Genomic DNA, 15874 nt, shown 5'->3' with positions numbered 1-15874 from the left:
AGTATTGGCTTTACTGTGGAGGAAGGCCTAGATCAGGGGCGGGCAAACTGCGGCCCTCCAGATGTCAATGGACTACAATTCCCATGAGCCCCTGCCAGTTTGCCCACCTCTGCCCTATAGGCTACTTTAACTTTCATGAGCTGACTGAGCTTTCCCATATTCCAAGTTCTCATCCCCAGCCTGATGCTTTGTGGTTTGGTACTCTGCAGTTCTTTCTGGTACAGAGTTAGTGGTGAAATGGAGATCTTAATATGTTAGTGATGGCTCCCGGGAATCTTGAAATGGTATTATAGCTCCCAGGAATCTTGAAGCCGGATTAATTAATATGCAGCAAAATAATGTGATAGTTAAACAACTCATAAGGAAAACAAAAAAAAATTAGAAAATAGTATCCCAGTTCAGTTCTTAGATATTTAATGTCATAGTGTTAAAACAATTCAGCACACACACACACAAGCAAGAAACGAGGAGCTTAACAGTGCAATCCTATGCAGAATTACTCCAACCTGAGCCCATGAAATAGCTCTGTGTAGGATTGTACTTCGTAAATAAGGGCAACAAAATGGCCAGCCTTGGGATAGTGTAGCTGGCCAGCATGTAGGTTATCAAAGTGGAAATATGGGAATACCATTGGAAACAGCATAGCTCTGAGAAAGCTGTACTCAAAGAAGGTTCTTCGGTAACGTCAGCATTAAGGATGCCATCTTCCAGAGAGAGCTTAGCATTGACTTGGGCCACAGTAGAAACTGTCAGTGAAACACCCCTTGATGGCGCTCATGTTCTCTCTCAGTTCTCCCTGGTCCCACAGGCAATAAAACATCACATTCCCCAGAAAAGCTAAGAGATAATAAAAGCAACTGGAAGATTCAGAAACTGTTCCATCATTTTTCATACATCAGAGATACTGACGAATGAGGCATATTGGACACCTGAAACTGGAGCTACTAAGCCAACCATCAGAATACAAATGCCCAAAGCATTGGGATAACAGAGTCAGAGGTCAGGGGGACTTCAGATAGAACTCACTTGCATTTGTAGAATACGAAACAACAATTGTATAGTTTAGGAACACTAGTTGACAAAATGTTTTATGAAAAAAAAAATTAATGATGGCCAGGTGCCATTTATAGCTATCATTGAGCTTAACTAGCTCACTGGATCTAGCTCCTATTTACAACTAAGTAAACAAGACTGGGCCATTTAGTTTGAGATCAAGCAAGATGGAAAGTCACAGCCTTTCAAGCTGCACCCAAACTTTTCAACTTAAGGATGAGTTATTTCTATCTTCCCACAAGAGTCTGATCTATTTTCCTTCCCATCACCAGAATGCTCAGAAGAAAGACTTCCACAGAAAACTAGAATAAGAGCTCCTGTAAAGAAAGACAATTCTTAACTTTCATGCTCTTAAAAAACATGCCGGGATGGGGGAAGTGTGCCTGATATATCTGGAAATTGGGCAACATTACAATGTAATCCTGTGGCCACTTTCCTGGGAATAAAACCCACTGAACAGACCTGAAGTCAGAGTACATGTGCTTAGGATAGTGCCCATGGTTCTCGAACATATCTTCAACAGAGGACTTGAACTTTCATTACAAGCCAATGAGGCAGGAAATGCCAGAAGCTTGTTAAGCAATTTGTTCTGGTGCTTGAGTAGACAGTTTTCTTAATATTCAGTTTCACCTCTACAATTTAACTGTGTACAGAAAATACACCTAGGCAGAGGTTATTTTTACATCATATTATCACACTGAAAAACACAGCAAGAAAATGCTAGTTTGGTAAGGGGAAATAACAATCTCATTCTTAAAGATCAACAAGTATACTATCTGTATCTGTACCATCTAAATAAAACAGGAATAGGGTGGTGGGAGGCCAATCAGGATGTCTTACCCTTGGCTACATCCCCCTCCAACTTCTTCCATGTGGAAGAAGTACCAACCCATGATAAGCTAGGCAGCCAGTGGGAACGGGAGGGGGGGAGGGGGAGGGCCTGGGACTGCAGGCCCAGTGGGGGGGAAGGAGGTAGGGAGCCCCCGCCAGCACTCCCCCCCGCCCCAAGCATCCCCAGCTGTGGCCTTGCGGGGGGGGGGGGAGAGGGAAGGCTAACACCCATTGTATTTTTTATTACAGTGGGCTTTATTGCTAGTTTGCAATAAAGCAATGTTTTTCAAACAACAGCTACTCTGCTGCCTGAAAGCCACAAATTATTTAAATCAGGCACAGTGAATACTATCCAGACATTTTTCTGAGCATTTTGCTACCTCTCCAAACATACAAGAAGATTAAGAGAGGAGCAATACAGTGTGATCTCTGGGAATCATTCATCTTTAGAAATCCTGCCAACAGACCAGTAAAGACAGGGTACCAAGGGGTAATCTGGTAGGTCTGCTGGATAGGTCTAAGCATTGTTTGGCCACACTGAAAGATGAATCTGGGTGTAGCAGGTAGAAGACCAGCAGTGGTCAGACTTCTGGGGCAAAGGGCAACGGATGGCACAGGGGAGGGTCAAGATTCAAGTATGCATTAATTTCTGTGGTGAAGAATATTCCTAGAAAACCTAGCATTACTATGGCAAACCTTCACAGCTAATCGATTTGGAAGTCCTAATAATGGTATTCTGCACTGATAATTTCTGAGAAAGCGGGTGCTTAGCCAGGAGCCTTGCAAAGAGTAGTTAACTGAGATATCTGCTGCTCAAGCTCCAAATTAGGTTCCATGCAATGGGAGAACGAAATGTTCAATTTATGTCTATCCCATTCTTCCTCCAAGCAGTTCCATGGCATTATTCATACATCTTTTCTACAACAACTCTGAAGGAGCCCAAGGAGGCACTCCGAGTTCCATGGCTGAGCAGATTTGAACTTGGGACTCCTCCGTCTTAACCCAGTACTTTGTTTCCTACACCGCTCTGGCTCTCTCCAGCAAGTCACAGTGAGACAGCTTGGGCAGCTGATTATGAATGCGGAAAAAACTGTAAAGTGCTTTGTAAAACTGGAAAGTGCTGTAGAAAGGTTTATTCTTGTTTGTACTAGATTCTGAAAATGCAGGTGGCCTCTCACATGATTCTGTTTCACACACAAAATTGCAGCTTTCATCATACAGGGTTTCTGAACTAAAGTGCTACTCGTCTTTGCCTAAAGGACTCATAATTCAGATCCAAACTTACATTGGATTTCATAAATACCAGGCACAATTCTTTATATTGCACTTGTTCAGCAGTCTGACAAAAGGAGTTGTGTAATAGAACTTCTGTGCATTTCATTCAAAAAAGGGAACGATTATCCTTATTCTCATTGGAAACTAACCTAGTATTTCTTAAAGAGCAGGATGTATGTGCACATGTGCATATTTTTAATGTGTATTTGCCTTACACAATTTTTAAAATGCAAACACTTCCATTTTTTTGGTCCACAAATTCAGCTTGGTTTCTTTTCCTCCCATGATAGAGCAAATTTCCATAATCTGTCCCATTCCCCCCCCCCCCTCTGCCTATAAGCATCTACCAGGCCACAACATACCCAGCTTTACAAGTCATACATGCTGGTGCTTCTCAAATACTTGTTTAAAAATTATTTACCATGAAAACATTTCAAGAATATAACCACAATTGTTCTAAAAGATTCCTGCTGTAAAACTATTTTCCATTAATTTTTTAAAAAAATCTTGATTGAGGTTATAAAAATAAATATTCTCCTAGCTGGAAGTTTGGAAAAGGCCTGAAGCCTTGGGCAGCTTCCCCATACTCTCAGTGGTTGGGTCTGATGCCCCATAAACGCAAGGCAAGCTCACTTGCCACTCAAGGGCTCGAAGAATGGCTGCTCACAGAGCAAGTGCTTCTCTAGCTCTCCCTAAGGAGCAAGGATCTTCCTCTGGATCCAGATGATGTCTCATCCTTTAGATTTACTTTTCCAGCAGATCAAGTACAAGGATGCACAGATCGTAGTCCTGATTCCATGCTGAATATAATGGAAGACGGAAAGGCAACGGCTTCCATCAATTCTTTTCCAACAAGCCATGATCCCTAATCCAGAGCAAAGAGATGAAGCTGGCTCAGGTGAAGGTTCCATCAGCAACATGAGCAGCTTGCTGGATTGGTTCCGAGTGCCGGGTCACTTAGTACGTATGGTGGAAAATACAGCTGTAAATGAGAATGGAAGGTGAGGGCAACCACATCTCCTGTGCTCAGCTGTTTAGAGTTTTGATTCCTTAGTTAGTGGTACAGTGCTGGTCTGAGGTGCCTCTTCCAGAGTCTTCTGAAAATCAGAGGGAAAAAGAGGCACAGTTAGAGGTTACAAATGACAATGGGGTTGACTGAAGAAGGTAGCATGAAGTGTGATAGTCTATGCTCCTGGGAAAGGCCCTGCTTAGTGTTCAATTACATCTCTAAAGGAAGATTCAAGTGAATAGCCGTGTTGGTCTGAAGTAGTACAACAAAATTTGAGTCCAATGGCATCTTCAAGACCAACAAAGATTTATTCCAGGCAGGGTTCACGCACACAAAAGCTCACGTCTTTGTTGGTCTTAAAGGTGCCATTGGACCAATCTCAAAAGGAAAGCAGAAAAAATACAGAACAAATACATTAATTGCAGAACAAATTAATGTACAGACCAATACAGAACAAATACATTAATACAGAAATACAGAACGAATACATTAATTGCTGCTAAAGAAGAGAAATTATAAAGCAAGGTCAATAGAAGCCAAAAGTTTTAAACCCATCTTAACTTGGCCCCAGTTCTAAGAACTTTATGTTAGATCCTTAGCCCCACCCCTGTCTCCCAAGAACTAATACTCTAGGGATCCCTGAGAACAGGGTATACATTATTAAGTCTGATGGGAAGGCATGTTCTAAGGTAACTGCTGTCCTATGGCCAATAGAACACAGAACACTGGGCACAGCACAGGGCCAAAGAAGTGCTGCTGTGATCATCCTTGCATTTTTGATGTGCCAGAAACAGATGCCATTTCAAATTTAGCCTATGTGGCAACCCTGATACATCCTATCCACAGACAGAATTCTTTCAGAATGCAGCAAGTCTTTCCATTCCTCCTAGACATGTCTGATTGGCAAGTGAGTTCAAGAACCCAAAGGTGAACAAAAAATAGAATAATACACCTCTATTTATTACCTATAGTGTGCATAAGTAGGATTAAAAAATGCATACAACAAAAACTTAAATCCAAGTTTACAGCTATCAAGAAGATGTTTCATGTCCAATTTTGAAGGATCGCATTAATTAGATGCAACACATGTTGCATCAAAAGCATAGTTAAAACTCCCAGTGTGTGTTCTCATGTATAAGCAAAGATCTTTGGTCTGGGAGTTTAACTTCGGCCTAGAACCGAATGGTGTTTCTTTGCAACTATGCTTGAAGAATGTGAGATTTATGAGATTTGTTTACATCCATTATTAGGGGCTTTAATTTGGTGACTCATAAACTACTCCCCTGGTTTTAAAAAGATATTTTATGTTGGAATAATTATAGTTTATATACATGTAGTATAATTGTGACCTCTGAAGAAGACCCTCAGGGACAAATCACAATGGATCTTCTGATGTGACATATGTTAATGTGGTCCTTTGGACTTGTACATGCCACATTTTCTTGGTTGCTAATAGTATGCAGTTTTAAGTCTAATTATGTACACTAGGTAATAAACAGTTGTATTTTGTTCTTTGTTTGCTCAGTCTTTGGATTCCTAACTTGATTTTCATACTGCTATGGTATGATTTTGTTGGTCTAAACCAGTGATCCCCAACCCCCGGTCCGTGGACCATTCGGTAACGGGCTGCAGCTCCTCCTCGTCCTCCTCCCGGTTGCTGCCTCAGGGGCTGCCCTGCCACTCTGCCGCCAGCTCACCTTTGGTGCTCTCCAGCGGCTTCCATGGCTGGGGCTCCCCCTCATCACGGCACTGCACAGCTGCTGCTGGCAGCACCCCCAGCAGGTGGCGGGAAGTCAGGGGTACCAGCAGGAAAGCAAGTGGAGCAGGGGCTCAGGCAGCCGCCGCAACGTCCCTCAGCAAAAGCCTACCACCCCCGGGCCTCAGTAAATTGTCAAGCGTTGACCGGTCCCCGGTGATAAAATGGTTGGAGACCACTGGTCTAAACCAGGGGTAGTCAACCTGTGGTCCTCCAGATGTTCATAGACTACAATTCCCATGAGCCCATGCCAGCAAATGCTACCCCTGGTTTAAACAACTAACAATAAACTTCGACAAAGTTCCTCAGGCTGGTTTTTTGTTCCCTTTTGGTTTCTCTAAAAAACAAGTGGCACGCAAAGTTGTTCATGAATAGACATGAACCAAGTTGTCATGTTCACTTGCTCACTCATGGATGAAGCATGACAGAAGGCTTCTTAGTTTTCAAAAACTTCACTGAAACTTCCCATTTTATGGGACTTGTAAATGTATATGCCCTGGGGTTTAAATAATAGCCTCATTTTGTGGAGAATAAATAAACTATATGAATACATGGAGCTGGAGACAACAAGGCTGAACTGGAGACTTTATGACAGCAAAACCTGCTTCCCGTCACTAAGCCACAGCTCCACAAACTGGTCCAGGCTCCCATATGCAAGGTTCACAGCCTTTCGAATTTTAAGGCTTCCAAATCCAAGAAGTGTGCAATCATATTCTGTGCATAAAGGACACGTGCATGTCACAAGCCTCCGTTTGATCATGAGGTCTGAAACGCAGTCACCGATGGCTGACAAAATTGCTCATGAGCATAAGGACTTTCTTCCCTCCCAAAACAAGAATCATAAGGGCATGGATAAATACTTTAAAAAGAAGATTATTCATAGCAATAAAAAATATATAGAATAGTGTACAGTGTCTGTTTTAGAGCCTGAAGGGGACTATGCTTAGCTGAGCAGAATAATCTCCATCTGTCCCCTCACAAGTCAGGATTTGGGGATCCAAGCATTACTTCATCTCATGATCATCGAATTTTCACAACTGTGACAGAATAAGTGCCAAAACTGCCTGTGGACCAACAGGCACCAGCTGAGAAACACTGCCTAGGTGCTGAAACTCTGTCCAAGCTTCAAAAGGCTAGTGCATGCTCTCTCTTATTGCCTCTTGCCTGGCTCCTGTTGGGGTCTTCCTTGTTATGAAAATAATGATGCTTTGTTGCGTTATCATATCTCTGCCATTAAGATGCATCATTTATGACACAGTGCTCAGTCAAGAAGAAGAAATATAGCATTACTACTGACATTTAATGGCTTGCAGCACATGACCAATGACCCAGACAGTAACTAGCAGTAGAAGGTACAATGGCAATTGCTCAGGGACAAGACCAATTACTGATTTATTCTGCATAGCAACTCATGCTTAAAGAGACATCGTTGTCCCATTGGAAATGGCAGCTCTGTCAAGTGAAGCAGACGGAAAGGATCTTGCCCAGGAGGTGTTTTGGAACAGAAAGGCTTAGAAGCAAATCTGTTTAGAGATAACACAGCAGAGATAACAGGCTGGCTAGAATGCCAATGGGGTGGGGTTGTTTTTTTAAGACTGCTGAATATTGCATGTATTTACATTTATTTATGTCCTGCTTTTCTTCCCAGTTGAGACTCAAAACAATTTTGAACATTATTCTCCCCTCTTCCACCTTCTCACAACAACCCTGTGATGTTGATCAGGCTGAGAGTTTGTGACGAGCCCATGGTCACCTAGAGAGCTTCCGTGGTACACATGGGGATTCAAAGTCAGGTCACCCTTGTTCCTAGTCCTCTACTCCATCCACTACTCCATGCTGGCTGTCAATATTATTTAGATTTTTATAGCCCACCTTCCTGGTTGTCCTGTTCCATAAATGAGCAAGGCATTGATGACGTCCAAATTTATTTACCTTACATTTTACTAGGGCGAAGAGGGAGGTTAAAACTAGAAATCCATCAAGATATATTTCCAGAAATGGAAGGGCAGGTAATACCAACCAATCACAAACATGCATTAAGCTCATACAGGCAAACCAGCCACCTCATTCTGTGCCAGTATCCCACTGTACATTATAAAAGCTGAAAACATTATAAATAAGGGTTCCCTATATGGAGAATACCACCTCGTATTGAGTCTGCCATGAAAACGCTAGAGGGCGTCACCCCAAGGGTCAGACATGACTCAGTGCTTGCACAGGGGATACCTTTACCTTTATATGGAGAAGTACTTGTTTTCTGGAAGTAATAAAAATATATATTTTTAGCCCACTCTTCCAAAATTGCTTAGGGTGAGTAAGAGCATTCAAGAAGAAGAGTTGGTTCTTATATGCCACTTTTCTCTACCCAAAGGAGGCTCAAAGCAGCTTACAGTAACCTTCCCATTCCTCTCCCCACAACAGACACCCTGTGGGGTGGGTGAGGCTTAGAGAGCGCTGATATCACTGCTCGGTCAGAACAGTTTTTTCAGTGCCGTGGCGAGCCCAAGGTCACCCAGCTGGCTGCATGTGGGGGAGCGCAGAATCGAACCTGGCATGCCAGATTAGAAGTCCGCACTCCTAGCCACTCCACCAAACTGGCTCTCATAAAAACTGGCTCTTTATAAAAACATCATACAAAATAGTATATATCCCAAACTGATCATGGAGGAAAAATTAGCAGCTTGACTCCTTTTGTCTTGGGAAGATGTAAAACTGCCTATTTTAAGTAGAGTTGGTGCCTTTTTCTACCTTATCAAAGCTCCTATGCTATTCAAAGTTCTATTCAATATTTTATTGAAAATTCAAAATAGTGATACAGGAACACATAAAGTTGTAGTCCGTTGAATTTCTGCATGCAGTACAACAAACTGCAGTCCCTGAAGTTGACCTGGGAACCACCATTGAAAATTAAATAGTGGTTTACCAAGTTAAGCACTTTGAGAATTTGCATAATTCTAATTGGAAGAAATGTAAACATGAATCCCGAAAGCCAGTTTACATATCTTTGTCACTGTCTAACTCTGGCATTTTCAGATACCGAACATTTAATCTATGTCCATTCCATGAGGTTTTTCATTTATCTTAACCATTTGATAAGTGATTAAAATTAAAATTCATTAAATGCTATGTTTGGTACATATAGAATGACTAATTCAGTCCACCTTGCTCTGGGGCTCTGAAGTCATGGCTATATACTCCAGCAATGAACTGGACACTGCTGGTCCACAAACATAGGCTTACAACTTTAACGGGCGATTAACCTAATTAAGAATTTGTACATGGTGGTGTGCTCAGAACTTGTGCCCTTTTTCTGACAGGGGGCCACCAAGAGGAAGGACAGCTAAACTTTGGAGGGTTTTGAACAAGCAACCCTTTTAGCCCCAACTGACATAACACGGAGTTCCAACTTTTCACAGTAGAATGTTACTACCTAAATACAGAATCATTGTTACTGAAGTCATCAATGAAACGAATGTGACTTAGGGATCCAGGGAGTCATTTTTCCAGTCCACTGAGCAATGTGTTTGCAGACAGATCTTTGAAAAAAAGGCCAAAAAAAAAAACCCGCTTGTGGAAATAAGACACACAGCAAAAGCATCGACAACAAGACAGCAGCAAGCGACAGCCAAAGAGGCTTCAACAGGCAAGAGCAGGGGTAGTCAAACTGCGGCCCTCCAGATGTCCATGGACTACAATTCCCAGAAGCCCCTGCCAGCATTCTCTGGCAGGGGCTCCTGGGAATTGTAGTCCATGGACATCTGGAGGGCCGCAGTTTGACTACCCCTGGGCAAGAGGGTGAAATTGCTGTTCATTTCAGCACCGTGTTAGGCTACCACCAGGTGTTTGCAACAGGGCAGTTTACCCCGCCTCTTCCCAGGTCCAGACAGGTGAGCGTTGTTCCCACCAGACCTGGTCCACCCCAGATTTGTGCCTCCAGACAAGTCAGCTGGGGCAGAGAGTCTCTGCCGTGCTGCATGGCAGCGCAGGGCATTTTTGGTCATTTATAAGAAGGTGGGATTGCGTTACAATGCAATCCCACCTTCTTAAATATGAGAAAAATGCGACAGGCAGCTCCATGGCACAGCACAGCACCACAGAGCTGACTGGGGCATTTTTTTTGTCACTTCCAGGATGCTGTAGTTGGGGGAGGAGCCGGGACTGGATGGCCTGACTCTTCCCCTTCCACATGGGCCTACCCAGACACAAGGCCTGTTGGCACCCAGGGAAGAATAGGGAATGTGGAGATATCCATGTTCCCTTGCCAAGGGGAACCAGAGGGCCTGCGATCATCTGGCAGCAGGCATTAGCATGCAGAATCAGTCCCAGTGGCTATTTTAACTGAAAGACAACACTCCTTTTGACTAGAGGGGGAGTTTTTAAGCTCTACATCAAGAGCAAATCCAGTAAAAGTGCAACGTTCACTGCCAGACACTTGCCCCACTCCCTACAGATCTTGCCTATATCCAACATCCCCCACACCCTAGTTGCATTTTCTGCTGGGCATGCTAGGAGCCTAGGATAAAGATCAGCCGTGGATTTCCTTCTTGGTTTTCCCTTTGCTTTGTATTTGCTTTTCTGTTTTTTACCCCTCATTTATTACATTTGATTAATCTGTGATTATGTGTATTTTTATTTAATTTTTTATCCATTTAAGAGGTAGGACAAGAGAATATTTGCCAACACTTTGCCCAGACACATTCTACAAAAGCAGAAAAACTATCTGGTCCAGAAACAATTGCTCTGTAACTACTCTATTCTCAATTGCCAATTGCTCTCTAACATTGCTCTCTAACTTCTAAATGTTGACACACCCTAGGCTTAGAAGTGTAACAAAATGAATTCCTCTACACTTCACAGTTTATTGGAAGACACGACATTAATCTCTGAAGAAAACACATCTCTCCTGGAAGAAATGTTTCAACATGCATACCTTGTGCAGAAGGCATTGGTCCTCTCTTTTCAGTATCAACATTTTTCAATAACCATTTTCCCATCAATCCTATTGAAGTCCCGAAGCACCCTGACATTTTAAAATTCTGCATAGCATTTCTTCCACCCTTACTGCTTACATCACCCCAGCAGCCCCAAAACTACTGATTCGGTACAGGTAAAGCCTCAAACCAGATGTTGGGTAAGCAGGTTAGTTTGATTATCCTACCTTTCCTTGAAAATTACTGAGGAGGGATGGGAAATGGTGGTAATTAGGTACATACGCCATAATTCATTATCTGATTGTTACTGCCCTGGAGCCTCTGTAGAACAGCCACATGTCAATTCCAGAAAAGGGAGAGAACACAAAGTAAAGAAAAAGTCATTCATAGTTGGAGGAAAGTAGTGACTCTTAACAGAACAAAAGGCAAGTGGGCTTCTTCTGGCATGGAGTTTTCAATTAACTTTTCTGAGGTGGTTAGAAAACTCCCACAGCACTTTACGGCCTGCAATGCTAAATTAGACTGCATCAAATGTTTGCATGCAAGCAGTTTCAGAGGTGCATAAAATGTTCCCCCCTCACAAAAAAACTTTTCATAATTGTTTGTAGATATTTATAGCTGCTTCTGCCTTTCTCTGCTGCCACTTCCTATTTTGTTTTACTGTTTGATCCCAGCCAATCGGTCTAATCTAATTACTTTTTTGACATCACAGTGCTACCGGTCCAAACAAGAAAGTAGTTCACAGTGAGCATGAAGCTCCTTTATTGCAATGATTCCACAGTATGAGGGGAACGAGAAGCCAGGATGGAACTGCTGCTGCCAAGGTAGGTGCCCCCCCACCACCACTGCTGCTCTGCACCAACTTCTCCTGCCTGTTCTACCTCCCAGTGCTATCCCATGAACACCTCTGCCCAGTTATGAGACTTCGCCTAAAAATATGCAAAGGCTGAAGACTTTATTCTGGATATGAAAGTGTCCATGAAAAACATATTTCATCTCAGCCTCCTTTGCAACTCTTTCAGTTGCAGCTAAAAGCCAACCTCTTTCCAAAATGCTAGGCTCTGGAGTGGAATCTTTCGTCTCTCTGCTCACTGTGCCTTAGCTCAGTTGAGGTTGCTATGGGGGAGGAGATTTCCTGCGTTTACAACAAGGCAAACGAATCAGCAGAAGCATTTCCCTTATGATCTCCCCAAAGATTCCACTACAAAAGTTCTATTTCTCATGCAGCTATTATTAATAAGAATAAGAATAAGAAATTGGGAACCTTAGCCAAGAAGCAGGTAACGTAGGAAGTATTGCTCCTTTGCCTTTTACAGAAGAGAATCACATAACTGAAAAAGCTTTTGGCCAAGCAGGTGAAATTCTCTAGTCTGAACCTAATCTCAGATTTTAAGCCATTCAAGAGTTCTCACTATTCTTCCCTCCAGGCTTAGTGTGTTTCTTAAGAGTGGCCTCCTTCATGGGCAATTACAAAGAAAGTTAAGGACAAGGAAGGAAAAGAGGTTATCAGTGTCTTTTTAAAAGCTGAAATTTGACATTCCAGTTTTCAGTTTCCCGATTCTGAACTTAAAATCTACACCCAACGACTTAAAATTTCCCACGACTTTTAAAATTTTATTTCTTTTAATTGGCTGCTTACAAAAAGACACATTCATTAAATTAATCAATGAGTGAAATTTGTTCAAGAATCAGGATCTAGTGGATACAATTGCATGCTGGCTGTCAAGCAGAGAACATGACTTGCATACCCATGCCCAAATATCAAACATCAGTATCAAACTGAATACTGAAATCAAAGAAAATATTGACATAAAGTATTGTTGGAATATATATGGAATTGTGGATGATTAATTAAGTTAAAATTAAGCAGAGCAGAAATTCCAGTATGTTTCTTACTATTCACTAAGAACAAAGTACACTTCTTAACTTGATCGTCTTCTCCAGACCTGTACCTGAGGGTCAAACCAGGTATCCTCTGGGAGTTCAGTGTTCAGAAACATTCCTCCCTGAACTTTACCTGGCCTGGAATAGCCTTGAGATGCCACTACTTTCCTCACTGGGGAAATTTATGTGTACTGATAAGGGTACAAATAAGTGTCCTCAAGGAGGCAAATACTGACCCACAGGCCATTTCAGAGAAATGGCAGAGTTTGAGGGGGATTCCCAACACATAGTGCAGTCCCAGTCCAAACTAGGCTTCAGCAAACCTGAGAATTAACTTTTTTGTAATGATGTGAGCACCACAAATGGAACTCATAGTGCCCTAAACTAGGACCGCTCACTCATCATCCACCACAGACAAATCCACACCATCCAGACTACAGCAAGCAACACGACGGAGGACAAGTATGTGTCCGAAAAATACCATCAGAACAAATCGTCCTCATGTGTATTTTAAACCCACTCAATTCTGAGCATTCTCTCTCCAGGGAGGTTATTGAAAATCTAACTGAAACAAGACTAGGGCTAGAACTGGAAAATATCAACGTTATTTTCAACACCCACGTGTAGGACTGCTATGTGGCCTTTGTTTCCCTTGCATGTTTTATACCAATTATTACAAGCATGCCAGAACTTTGTCACAATATTGTATTTGGAAAGCCGCTTCCCAGGCTGCAAGAGGAAACAGATCTGGTGTCAGGTAACTGCTGCCCCCCCTCCAAGAACAGAGTGCTGCCTTCCAAAAGAGTCTAGCCAGCAGCAACTTGAACTGAAGCCTGCCACTAGCCACCTCACCTTTTGACTTAGCCTGGATTACTAAGCAGAGTTCACTGCCCAGGTCCAGGAAAAAGAGCCCCAAGCTAGAGAAATTACTTGCAAAGGTAGCTAGCAACTCCTTCCTTTCTCATTAACGGTTTCCTTGGCATAGGAGTAGGCAAGGGACACTGGTAGACTTAGCAAACTTTATAGACTTTTTCTATATGATTTTATACCTATTCTGCACAACATGGAAATGTGGGCTTGTATTCTATGCAGTGTGAGTGGAGTGGCATCACATAAACACCAATGCCCCAACTTCTCCCTTCTGCTGCAGTCTTTTGTGTGTCCCTAGGATTATGCCCCCATGGCCAATAACCCCCCGGATCATCACAGGGCTCAAAGTGCAAAGAATGGCCGCTAGAAAGTAGAAGTCAGCAAAAATGAGATTCTCCCTCTTCCATAGATGTGAGTGTCTCCTGTGAATTTAATGGGAGGGCAGGAGCCACACTGTGATATGCAGCGTTTCCAGTTGCTTACACTGGGCATCAATTTTTCAATGAAATGAATGAACAAATGTTCAGAGTGTAAGCTATGCCTATGCTACTAGAGCAGCTTTGTTGCCCCATATGAGAGTCTGACCCAGAAATATCTTTTGAAGATTGTTGTTGTTAGGTGTGAAGTCGTGTCCGACCCATCGCAACCGCATGGACAATGATCCTCCAGGCCTTCCTGTCCTCTACCATTTCCCAGAGTCCAATTAAATTTGCACCAACTGCTTCGGCAACTCCATCCAGCCACCTCGTTTTCTGTCATCCCCTTCTTTTGCCCTCAATCGCTCCCAGCATTAGGCTCTTCTCCAGGGAGTCCTTCCTTCTCGTGAGGTGGCCAAAGTATTTGAGTTTTGAAGATACTGAACTGCTAAACTTCATAGAGATTTTTGAGTCAGTGCTTTGGGATCTCTGTGTGCGCAGCGCTACCGGAATGTGTCTCACGGATCCTCCTTGTGTGTCATGCTCTGTTGCCTCCTGCAGGAGAACATCTAGCAGCACCCAAACTTTTTAACAGCTCACCATACCTAGCACAGCTGATCCAAAGCAAAAATCCCTCATGCGGGCCCAATTATTCATCACAAAAACAGAAGAATCACAGGTGGAGAGAACAGCCTTAAACTACTGGCAGAAGTGCATTGTTTACTTACAATCTGTTCACTATTCAGATTGGCATTTTGTCTCCGGAGATCAGCTTTGATGAACACTAGCACATAGTTGGAAGAAAAATCAGAATAAGAAATTCACCATGGGGGTCTGAGGTAGTTATTACAGAGTGGCATCTAATTGAGGGGCCATAAAAGAATACAGTAAGAGCCTCCTGTGGCGCAGAGTGGTAAGGCAGCCGCCTGAAAGCTTTGCCCATGAGGCTGGGAGTTCGATCCCAGCAGCCGGCTCAAGGTTGACTCAGCCTTCCATCCTTCCGAGGTCGGTAAAATGAGTACCCAGCTTGCTGGGGGGTAAATGGTAATGACTGGGGAAGGCACTGGCAAACCACCCCGTATTGAGTCTGCCATGAAAACGCTGGAGGGCGTCACCCCAAGGGTCAGACATGACTCGGTGCTTGCACAGGGGATACCTTTACCTTTACCTTTAAAAGAATACAATTTGGCACGGACAACTGATTGGGGGGGGGGAATAGACCCTTCTTATAAATTCCTAGTTTCTTTCAGCATATCCTTACTAAAATATTGTTAACCTCAAGAGGCTTTTCCACCTGACCATTAGTCAAGACTCAGCCTTTCAGTCAGAAAGAAGAAAGGAATAAGCAACTTGTCTTGAGGGATTGACACTACTGCAACCCTAGTTGGCAAGTAATGAATGCTACAACTGAAAAAAGGAATGATGGGACAGCATCGTTGACTCTGCCTTTCACATGAGTCAAAACAGTGGCAAACGGCTCTTTAACCCATGGGAAGAAGAAGAAGATAAGCTTCCCTTAGGGGCTGTGGCTCAGTGGTAGAGCATCTGCCCCGGGTTCAATCCCCCAACATCTCCAGTTGAAAGGACCAGGTAGTAGGTGATGGGAAATACATCTGCCTGAGACCCTGGAGAGAAGCCGCAAGCAATACTGACCTTGATGGACCAATGGTCTCATTCAGTCTAAGGTCGCTTCATGTATGGATTTCAGCCACTGAACTGCTATTCCCTTGGTCTTATGCACAGGAAAGTGAAAGTGATGGCCTTGCTAAAGAGAGGCTTCTGCCAAAGGCTCTCTCACAGCTCACAAGATGGGAGAGGAGATTAAAAAGCCTGTGCTCCAGCTTGGAAG

At 43.1% G+C, this 15874-nt stretch overlaps 1 protein-coding gene across 4 annotated transcripts in view; it reads right to left on the bottom strand.

Moving 5' to 3' along the window:
- Positions 1 to 397: 397 nt before the first annotated feature.
- Positions 398 to 15874, bottom strand: part of FLVCR2 (FLVCR choline and putative heme transporter 2) — a 57203-nt gene continuing 41726 nt past the window's right edge. Inside the window, exons 9-11 of one of the 4 annotated variants that reach the window (XM_077323280.1) lie at positions 14754 to 14809; positions 11083 to 11176; positions 398 to 4256 (exon numbers count right to left, since the gene is read on the bottom strand). In XM_077323280.1, coding sequence (XP_077179395.1) covers positions 11126 to 11176; positions 14754 to 14809 — 107 coding nt within the window. In that variant the 3' untranslated portion in view covers positions 398 to 4256; positions 11083 to 11125. The remainder of the gene's footprint in view (positions 4257 to 11082; positions 11177 to 14753; positions 14810 to 15874) is intronic. The other 3 variants (XM_077323281.1, XM_077323278.1, XM_077323277.1) reach the window with 3 other exon arrangements.

This window comes from Paroedura picta, chromosome 2 (genome assembly GCF_049243985.1).
Source record: "Paroedura picta isolate Pp20150507F chromosome 2, Ppicta_v3.0, whole genome shotgun sequence".
Classification (NCBI taxonomy): Eukaryota; Metazoa; Chordata; class Lepidosauria; order Squamata; family Gekkonidae; genus Paroedura; species Paroedura picta.
This window is presented reverse-complemented; position numbering and strand designations above follow the sequence as displayed.